This window comes from Alosa alosa, chromosome 13 (assembly GCF_017589495.1).
Source record: "Alosa alosa isolate M-15738 ecotype Scorff River chromosome 13, AALO_Geno_1.1, whole genome shotgun sequence".
Taxonomy (NCBI): Eukaryota; Metazoa; Chordata; class Actinopteri; order Clupeiformes; family Clupeidae; genus Alosa; species Alosa alosa.
In genome coordinates this window covers 757,379-768,805 of record NC_063201.1, presented here as the reverse complement: position 1 = coordinate 768,805, position 11,427 = coordinate 757,379, and the positions used below count along the sequence as shown (strand labels likewise).

The 11,427-nt window shown below is 42.5% G+C and overlaps 1 protein-coding gene across 1 annotated transcript; it reads right to left on the bottom strand.

Moving 5' to 3' along the window:
- Positions 1 to 5,254: 5,254 nt before the first annotated feature.
- Positions 5,255 to 9,945, bottom strand: lim2.5 (lens intrinsic membrane protein 2.5). The gene is made up of 5 exons (XM_048261353.1): positions 9,835 to 9,945; positions 7,396 to 7,610; positions 6,486 to 6,635; positions 5,957 to 6,091; positions 5,255 to 5,696 (listed from the first exon to the last, which is right to left on the bottom strand). The coding sequence occupies exons 2-5, from the start codon at positions 7,568 to 7,570 to the stop codon at positions 5,635 to 5,637; spliced, it is 522 nt and encodes a 173-aa protein (XP_048117310.1). The 5' UTR covers positions 7,571 to 7,610; positions 9,835 to 9,945; the 3' UTR covers positions 5,255 to 5,634.
- Between the last annotated feature and the right edge of the window lie 1,482 nt (positions 9,946 to 11,427).

The window sequence follows — 11,427 nt, the reverse complement described above, 5'->3', positions numbered from 1 at the left end:
GCCCACAAAATTCGTTTAGCTCTGTGGCAGTTTTAGTAGGCCTATGCAAGGATGGCTGAATGTCAACGGACTTGTGCGCGAATAAAACTTCAACAATGCATTTTGACCAAGAACCCAGACTTGAGGATAAAATGGCTTCAGTTTATTTTTTGGAACAATGCTACAGGCTTTGCAAAAAGGTTGCTGTTGAAGCCTGGAGCAGTAGGCTACCATCGCAGCAGTCTACGACCAGTGCCCGTAAGTAAAACGTTATTGTCAACTCAAGGAAGTGCCATGTTATACAGGTTTAATGAACTCGCTAGCCTAGCAGGTTTTATTTATGCACATTTTGACAATGCTAGCACTCGCTAGCTAAGCTAAGTTCATGCCATGAAGCTAAAATTAGTTGATAACGGCTGTCATGTTATGGACGAAACCTACTAGCTGTTAGCCAATCAGAGTCAAGCAGTTGAATATTAATGAGAACTGGTGCAAATCGAGCTGAGTCTTCATGCAGGGTTTCAATACCATGCTAGAATGGCTTGAAACAAGGTAACCAAGGCATGTTTTCCACAAAAAGAGTCCATGGTAAAACTTCAGACATTACCACAAAGTAATGAAATATGTGTGGCAGGGCATCTTTAAGTCTTGTAGGTGTGCAGTGTCCAAAATAAACTCATTTGCTCACCAGAAACGGGATTTTACCCCGACGTTATTTATGACCGCCGCTAGCAAAGCTAGCGAACGGTCATATAGGGATTGTCAACGTTTTTTTATTCTTTATTTTTCCTGAGTGTCTATTTGCACCCCTGGTACGAATAGCCTTGGCCACACAGCTGAGCTATTCACACCCTGTGACATAACAACAAAAAGACGTTGCTCACGTGCACAAAAAACATTCGTTTTTTCGTGAAAGTGAAGAATTCTGAAAGGTTTCGGTACTAATATCTGTTCAGATTGTTTTAGATTGAAAAGTTGTGCTTTATTTTCATAACCTTGGTTCAGTGAACATTCACTGAACTAAGAACCAAGCCTCTCAGAGCTGTGGATTGGATTTGGATCATGGAAAGGCATATAAAGATATTCCAATCCACCACATCTCAGAAATGCTGGGACCTCAAAAATGTCAAGCACTGCCCCTCTTCGTGCCCTTCTTCAGCTGCTTTTGACGCTCATTAAGGTAAGTGGAAACAGCACTGGGCAAACAGTTTTTAAAATCTTCAAGTAACATTAACTCGCGCAGTTTATTCAGGCTATTTACCTCTTTAGCAGAGCACCAGCGGTCAAAAAGCGTCTCCTTTTCCCGTGCAAACTCGATAAGTTTGACGGTCAGTTTTGTTATATCGCCTAAAGCGCTGCCTATAGGCTTCAGGAACGAGCTGATAACACCGCAAGATAGCTGACTTAACCTCATCATAATTAGAACTTTGTTCCAGGGAGAGTGACGCGTAAACTTCTTAAGCGGGCAGTGATAACAGACTGAATCAAGAGAGGCCAAACCGTCTTTGGCCACTTGAGAGTTAATGCAACCTTCTCAAAATGTGGAAAATACTTTTCGACATCTTTCTCTATGAACGGTGGAATAAGTCTGATGTGCTTACTGATATCGAAAGATGCTGAATTAGTAAGATCCATATTCTCCTCTATAGCCTTCACTTCAAGCCGTCTCAACTCCAATTCATTTTGGGAAGCTCTAAGGCGCAACTCTTCTCTTTCATTATCTAATTCTTTTTCTCGAATTGATAGTTCTTTTAAACAAATGGCCTCCTTCATATTGACAGGTGGCAGAATTCGCTTCTCAACTAAATAGGGTAGCAAAACAGACTTGACGGTGTGTTTTAAGCGCTTTTCAGCACTGGACAATTCAATGTGTAATATGCTCGCTACCTCCAGGAGTGGATCCTTGGTGAGGCTATGAAAGGCCTCCACCGAACAATGTGTAATATGCTCGCTACCTCCAGGAGTGGATCCTTGGTGAGGCTATGAAAGGCCTCCACGAGGGTTCATCAACACACTCCTGTGCCACAGAAGTCATGGTTGTAATCGATTAAATCAAGACAAACAAACAAAAATCGAAAGGCTGCAATATAAACTTCAAAACGAAGTGGCCACAAAATTCCCCTAAAAGATGACCACGACTTTTCGGGGATGCCAAAACCACGCCACAACACTAAACTAACAGGACGATAGGAGACTAGATGAACAAAAGGGCCAAAACCACGCCACAACACTAAACTAACAGGACGATAGGAGACTAGATGAACAAAAGCGTCAAAGACCCGGTAATCACAGCAGCCCACTAAATCTAATCCCTGACACTATCGACCCGTAAAGCACCACAATTGTAGTGCGCAAAACTACAAAATTTGGAAGCGACAAACAAAAGGAGTATGAAAACTGGATGATTCACTGCTGCACCGCAACCCCTACTTACCTATACCAAAAAAAACCTAACTGAAACCTCGCTAATCTTCAGTGGGTTTCCGACCCGGCATACATTATCCGTCAAACTCGTGAGGAAGCAGCAGACCGATGGTGAAGTCTACAGCAAGCCTCCGAAACAGACCGAATAAGGATTACCACCTAAAATAATAAAGTAGTAGACTCTCTGTCCACCCGGCGGCTACCTGATTGAGATGCACGCTACTACATCCAGAAAACAGTACTCACCAAAAGTCGCGTTCCCAAAACCTGCCGCGTCCTAATACGAAAAAAAGTTCAAACGGAGGACGAAGACCCCATTATGTTACAGCCAGCCAGGCTAGATGCAACACAAATTGACAAACAGTCAAAGGGGCTCGATGTCTAGGTGTATTTATTTACATAAATATTAATACATAATTAAGAAATTTAAGGACAACTGAAAATAAACAATGTAGAGAAACGACGGCACGGTCTAGTGAGCGTGGAGGGCACCCGGTCTTGGCACAAGGCCAACGCAAATGGCAAAAGGCAACCAACAAACCGCCAGGCACAGGTATATATATGGAGAAGCTCCACCCCTCACACAGGTCACACCTGAAGATAGTAATAGAACAGAACAAAGAAAGCAGAGCAGCCAAAAAGGACATGATAGAAACTACGCCACCCATGAGTATAAGAGGGACGTAACAGCCTACCATGGACTAGGCTGGGTGAACCCAGCCTGATCTGCCGGCGATTTCTTTTTCGATTTCTTAAAAGATTGTAACCTGACCCTAGCCAGATGAGGGCGCTTAGCTCCGCCTAGCTTCACTTACATCCATCTGGGACCTCTTCCATTGAGAGTGATTTCTCCAACCAACTTTATGGTTTAGCCAATCAGGACGCAGGGCGGGAGTTTCATAGATGTGACATAGCGTAGAAGCGACTGTGAGTCTGTTATTAGCGTCACGGGTTGGCTTCGATGTGAGTGGTTGAAGTAGCACGTCAATAGATGACGGACAAGTGGCTTATTCAATCATATGCAAGCATTTTTTGATTAGGCCCAGCCTTCTGAAGCAACACTTCAATGGATCGGTTCCAGATGGATGAGTGGAGCTAGGCGGAGCGAAATTCATCTGGCTATTGCCAGGTTAAAAAGATTGAGCTCACAGTTGCAAAATGCTAGGAAACATGAATCAGCCTATATTTGCACAAACAATAACAGCTCTTCAACTTGGCCCGTTAAAATGTGTATCTAGAGACGCATTTCATGAAGGCCCTTTTGGACATGTCAGTTATTTGCACCACTGGGTAAAACTGTATTTTGTTTTAGACTACAGGTATTTAATTTGTGCATTAAGTTGAATATCATATGAACTAGATGACTAAACTCTAGAAGAAGAAACATTCACAAAAATCCATGACATGACCTCTCTTCTTGATAGCTGTTGAAAACTGCATGGATCTGACAGGGATTGTTTTGTTTAATAATAAATAAATACAGTGTGCTGCTACCTTCTGCTTTTCCCAAATACAATGTAGCCTACAGGTGTACCTTTCATTAGTCCAGTTGCAATGGATGGATTTATAACAATGCTACACATTTTTTGGCAAGTGCTACAAATCTATTAACCTTTGCAGCGCCAAGTGCTACAAATCTATTCACCTTTGCAGCACCATTGATTAATGTGATTTATTTTCGAGGAATGGATGTACAGGACTGAGCGGTGGCCATATTTTGTACCGCTAGTTATTTTATAACGTCAGCCCTGGAGGTAACGAGTCTCTCCTGGTTTTCTGACCACGGTCAGAAACGAAGCAATCAGGAAAGGTTAACACAAGCGACAGGATGGAGAAACAAACATCCCCATGAATATCTATTATAAATGACGTGTTTTCTCCTGGGGGACGGGAGAAGACACAAAATCAATGCATCTCTTATTGTGCGGGCATAAATTCTAAGAGTTTTGCGGGAGCGGGCGGGAGTGGACATACACATTGCGGGAGCGGGCGGGAGTGGACATACACATTGCGGGAGCGGGCGGGAGTGGACATACACATTGCGGGAGCGGGCGGGAGTGGACATACACATTGCGGGAGCGGGCGGGAGTGGGATGAGGAAGCCAGTCCTGCGCAGGGCTCTGCTATGTAGCTCTCCAAAAGGTTGGAGGAGATGTTCATAAATCTGATAAACCCAGTCACTTGGGAAACATGTTCAACTTCCTATGAAATCAAATTCACAGTCTACAAAGAGAGAAGGTAGATGAGTTGAAATGAACCTTTAAAAAGCATACAAATCTTATTCAGCGGTTTTGGGTGGAGATCTATGTGAATACATGGCAGGTTTTGGGTGGAGATCTATGTGAATACATGGCAGGTTTTGGGTGGAGATCTATATGAATACATGGCATGCTACTAACATAAAAGCTCTTGGCCATGTCCATTTTGTCAAAGTAGCTTTCGGAGAAAAAAAGACTCGGCCATGTCTATTTTAGCTCTAGACATGAGAAAAAGGTTGGAGATCCCTGGTCCATAGTCTTCATAATAGAGTGCCCCATTGGTGATGTCTTATCTGTAAATACTATTTAATTTATTGACACAGACCTGTGTTGTGGTTATTAGATAATCAACAATTCATTATGAAAATAAATGCATTATGTAATGATGTAAAGTACAAGATAGATGCTTGTAATGTGACTTACACACAATTAAAATGCAATACAAAATATATTTTTTGTCATCATCAACGGTTAGTATTTGGGAGGACAAGGGGATTGGCTTGTGATTGGTACCTCATTTGAACTGGATGATTCCAGCTCTGCACAGCTGAACTGCACATGCGCCCGTAAAGGAAAAGGACAGACTCATGAGAAATAATAACATTATTTATTGAAAGTTTCATCCCAACATGTGTGAAAACTTTTTTCCCCAACATTGAGTGAAATGTCATACTGCACTTCCAGTGTCTGGTACAAAAAAAGACTATCTTCCATGGGCTGTATGTATCATCCTCCAAAACAGAGCTTGTGATTCCGTTCATAATTCTTTTGTGTGTGAGAGGAAATGGTCGAGACAGACGTAAACCTGTTTTTTTTTTCATGATTTTATTTATTGCTCGTATTTCCAAAGAAAAGTGATGTTTATATTTTGTTTAGTAACTTGGCTTGAGCCATTGAACTATTGCTTCACGTTGGTTAGGTTTTGCCTTGAGGCGAGAGCATTTCAGAAAAAAGTCTTCCTCTTCCTGTTGACTTAGCGTGGCCCGGCCACTCTCCGGCATTCATGCATTCTGTAGGCACACATGTAAAATATCCCTGCAAAGCCAAAACAACACATTACATCTGTGGCTATAACAGCAATAGCAACATTACTACTAATAATAAGAGGAACAATAAAAACAATACTAATAATAACAATAAATAGCTCCACCAAATCATAATATTTATATCATACACATAGGAAATCTTAATATTTATATCATACACATAGGAAATCTTTTGAAAATGGGAAACGTGTTATCAAGATAAAGTATGTCTTTTGTGTACATCTCAGCTGTTGTCCTGCCACCACTGACCTGCAAAAAATGTCATGAGCAAAGCCACCCAGCCCAGTATGTAGGACCAGGAGAAGCGCCAGTCTCCAAAGCGCTTTCCCAGGAAGTTCACCGTCACGCCCGTGTAGATGGCCATCGCCAGCAAAACGAAAAGAGCTGAGAGAAGTTGAACAAAATGTTACACACACACATACACTAGTCACAGACTCTTTGAATATGTGCTTTGAATATGGGCTGTAAAGGAGTGTGTTTGAGAGAGAGAGACAGAGATAAGAGAGAGAGAGGATTGATCAGCTCTAAAAGGCATGTTATTGTGTTGAGAGACAGAGATAAGAGAGCGAGAGTGTGTGTGTGTGTATATGTGTGTGTGTGCATGCGTGTGTGTGTTTGAGAGAGACAGAGAGAGAGAGAGGATTGATCAGCTTTAAAGACATGTTATTGTGCAGTATGTGCAATATTTTGTGATGTAAAAAAGTTGTTCATGACATGAAAGCAAAATGTCCATAAAGGTGTGAAGGCTGGTGTCAGTGGGAGTGAGTGTGACTCTCACTTGAAACGAAGAACATGATTCCTGCAGCGAAGGAGCGGTTGAATCTCTCGAAGGCGGAGAAGTGGGCAAAGGAGAGAATACCCGCGATGATGCCGGCGAAACACGACATGGCCGACAGAATCATGAAAGCACGGGTGGCATTCCAGTAAGCTGCGCAGATATGGACATACACGGGGAACATGGTAAAACAGCCCAAAGAGCAGAGTCACGATTGAGTGCTAAATCTCTATAACAACACACAGCATCTCAGTCATGATGCTACTAGAAAGAACATAGGTTGTCAATAAGCAGTCTGATTTATCAGCCGCAATCTTTTGCTTTCACAAGCGGCCTCAGATCTGACACATTCCCCCACTCAAAAGTGTGCCTATTGATTTCATGGAAGTCATTCTGCAGAAAGAGGAGATATATTTTTCATTTTCAAAAGAAAAAGCTGCTCATCACTCAGTTTGCCCAATTATAGCCGTGATGGTGTTTATTTGTCTTTCTCTGTGTAATGTGTATTTTACAATGTAAAGTCTCATCTTCCTCCTTCTATTTGATCCATGCTTAGAGCTGGTGCTGCCTCTACACAGCGTCCTAATGTCTGACCCCAGTGGACAGTGGTGCAGAGTAACATAATGACATCTGCTTCCTACAACAATCAAGTCATTTATCATTGAGTTGTTTCCTCTTCAGAATTACATTAAGTTGTACGGCTCTTTTAAGCTTCCAAAAAAATGGAAACTGTCAAATCTATTTCACCAAAGCCTTGAATTCTTGTCAAATTACTACTGATATAGTTTAGGTATCATGTTTCATTCATGACATACATCATAGCCTGACTTCTGTGCAGAAGTACAACATGACGAGTGCTTGGTAAGGAAATGAGCTGGTGGGTTATATCGGAGTGACTGGTGGAGGTGCTCACCGATGCTGTCGGTCTGCATATAGCACTTGCCGGACATGCAATACCTCCACAGACCCTGGTGGGCGAAACTACCCGACAGCCGGTACTGCATCCAGTAGTCGGTCGCTGTGGAGACCACCAGCAGGATGTTCCCCACGATGGCGCAGAATAAGCCCCCTCCCATAAAGCTGTACATCCTGAGTGGCGCTGTGGTGGAGGCCGTGGAGCTCTGCACACTGGGCATGGAGAGAGAGGGAGAGAGAGGGCAGGCAGGTGGGCACTGAGTGGATATTTAACTGGCATGACAGAAGTGCACTGCATTACAATGTGACAGAGGGGTGGAGCAATACATCTGGATTTTAGTTTTTTAGACTTTATTTGCTGTTGTTTAGAACTTTGTGATGTTTAGCACTCAAACACAAAACACTTAATCCCAGTGACAAAGACTGAAGCTATAGGCCTGAGCACATGGGCGGATTATGAACTTTCAGGTTTTAGCTGGTGAACACCTGGGACTAGCTACAGGGTAAGGGCCTTTACGCAGCAGTGACCTCGCCAGCACACACCTCAACAGGTGCTGGTGTTTATGGGTACACACACACACACAGCATGCTTACTCTCTCTCTCTCACACACACACACACACACACACACACACAAACAGCATGCATACTCTCTCTCTCTCTCACACACACACACACACAAACAGCATGCATACTCTCTCTCACACACACAGCATGCATACTCTCTCTCTCACACACACACACACACACACACACAAACAGCATGCATACTCTCTCTCTCACACACACACACAAACAGCATGCATACTCTCTCTCTCACACACACAGCATGCACACAAATAGCAATCAATAGAAGGATTGCACTTGGCAGGAAATTCTATTATATAAATCCATTAATTAAGCTGCCTCATTAACTGTAAACAACCTAATTGATGTTTCCTATGGAAAAGGAGACAAAAGATCAAGTTCACTGATTGGTGCTTAGTCAGTCACACCTCAAGTTCAATTCACAGAAAAGTTCAGTGGTCACCATTCAGTGGACAGAGGAGGACAGAGGAATATATGTATTGAAATTGTTAATACATGTGCAGGGCATAGTTCATATATGTGCAGGACAGTCCACATATGTGCAGGATTAAGGCATTGCTGAGTTGTTGCGCCCCAAATGAACCGTGAGGGTCTCACATTGAGAGACAGCCCAGCTGCAGCACATGCATTCATTCACATCATTTTGAACCACATGTTAAGATATCTTGATTTGCATCATGAACTGAATGACACATTTCCATATTACCATGGACACACACAGGTGATCACTAAATATTGACCCAGAGGGGGAAGTTACAGCGTACAATTCCTCCACCACATTTCTGCCGAAGAATAACAAGGATATCTTCTTCAAATCCACTGCGGCCATGTTGTTGTGGCCATGGCCATGTATGATCAGCACTGCTGCAGTGTGCCATGTTGTTGTGGCCATGGCCATGTATGATCAGCACTGCTGCAGTGTGCCAGGCTCCACAAGCGCTTTCACACGCCTGTGTTATGTTTGACATATAAGCTCTGTAGATAGACACTTTAGAAAATGAAAATCTGCTGAACAATACTGGATAAATACGGCTAAATAATACTGAATAAAACTCATTTCAGCATAGCTCTAAACGGGGAGTTAATCCTAGCCTACTACTAACCTCATGATAAGGCTGTAAGCAGTGTTGACAAATAAGCCAAGCCTAACTGACAAGACAAAGGTTGACAAAAGGCAACTGCTGCACATGCAAACATCCCATTGTAGTCGGGCTCTACAGTAAAACACATTTATTTATAATAAGAAAAACATATTTGTCTATGCCTCCCATCTGCTGTGCTCAAGCTCAATTTGTTTACTATTATTCTTTTGTTTACTATTGATTTTTGAACCACATGTTAAGATATCTTGATTTGCATCATGAACTGAATGACACATTTCCATATTACCATGGACACACACAGGTGATCACTAAATATTGACCCAGAGGGGGAAGTTACAGCGTACAATTCCTCTACAGCTCCTCTCCTGATGCCCTGCACCATTCCTCTCTCCTGGTCTTCATAATTGACTCAAAAGATGCAATTTTCTTATTAATCTAAACTAGAAGAAGTTAATTTACCAACCATCCATTTATCATAACTATAACCAACTTGTCCATGAGTAGTAGAAGACTTTTTAATCATCCTGACATTGCCTAATTGCTGTTTATTTAATAATTAAAGAAGACCTTTTAATCATTCACTGCCCATGTCCTAAAATATTGAAGTGAAGATCCTGACATGGCCTAATTAGCTGTTTATTTAATAATTAAAGCCCAGACGTGTCCACCTCATGCCAAAAGGGAAGAGTAAAACACAGATATCAGTTTAACATGGTGGCCTAAAGAACAGCGCAGGATGCTTCTTACCTGATTTCTTCAGGATCGAGAAAGCCTCTTAAGGATCAGCCTTTCCCCAGGGAAGGAGAGAGAGACAGTGCTAGCCTAGAGTGAGAGAAACGTCAAAGAGGACCGTTAGGCTGAATTCCAAAAAGTTATCCCCCTCACTTTTCTGTCGATGGAGGCAAAATCCTTTAAAACAATTCGGCAGCAGGAACAAATGGCCATAAGCGTGCCAGTGAGCTTTGTTGTGGGGCAGGGCAACACGTGACTGGACCTTTCACTGGGATGTGGGATTGAGAGGGAGGGGGGTGGGTCATGAACAGGGGTCACCGGCGGGGGTGGGGGTGGGGGTAGAGGTGCGGGAGGATGCAGGGATGTGAGGGGCACCAGGGTGTGTGTGTGGAGGGGTTTGGGGGTCCTTTTTGGCGTGTTGTTCTCTTTGGTCTTCTGGAACTGTGGATGTGCCGAGGCTTGCAGTACTGGTGTGTGTTGGTCAATGCAACATGCTGAAGCACACACTTTCTTTCAGCCACAACACGCAGCGCAGCACAGCGTTGGGCCCAAGCAAAGAGGGGGTGAGATATACACCACTGTATGTATCAACACACACACACACACACACACACACACACACACACACATCATGCTCACACCAATAGAAATGCACTCGCACAAATGCACGAAGCAGAGCTACTCACCAATTGCTCATCATTTCATCACAAATGTGTGTGATGTGTGGGAGGGGTTACGCAATAGGATCGAGAGGAAACACAATTTCATGCTTTTCACAGTTTGAGAAAAATGTAACATTGCTGTGGATTTATAGCTTTAAACTTTGCTTTTGGACTGATGGAAAAACGATCAACTGCCTTAAAAAAAAACCAAGACACATTAACATCATCAGGGCTTTGTAAGGAAATGAAAATGAGATTAGGAAATAGACGAATTATACTTTAAAACCGCTAAGAGCCTCTTCTCTCCTTCAGACAGGGCAGAAGTGTTTTATTTATTGGCCTACTCTAATTCTAACCGGATCCCTCTTGTCTGGAAGGAGCAAAAATAGTCAATAGTTACAAAAAATGTGCTTAAGCAATCAGAAAAAAACTGTAAAAATGTCTGAATTGATGTGTGGTGCAAGATGCCCAAGGCCCAAATATCCAGTGTCCCTATCATTATTATTGCTATCCTTCTGTAGGCGAAGGTGAAAGAGATTTCAAATGATACATTTTAATTTTTCACACCCCCCAGTTTGCAGTTTGAGAACCACGGTCTTAACACATATGAACATTTTCACAGGAAATGTGAACAAAGTCACCGAGTGATAAGCATACAACGAGACTTGCTGCATATACTAGTAGTAAAAATAGGAGGGGACCAACTTCCTTTTTTTTTTCCAGAACTGAAACCACATCTATTAATATGAGCAGCAGAGACCTTTCTGCATATCAAACCACATCTATTAATATGAGCAGCAGAGACCTACCTACCTGCCTACATTCACACCATAGCTCTTTCTGCATATCAAATTAATACAGTAACTCAGCTTCAGATTCCTCCCAGTTTTACTTTTGGGTTTTCATCGACATCATTTTGAAGTTATTCAAAAATGTAACAGAACAA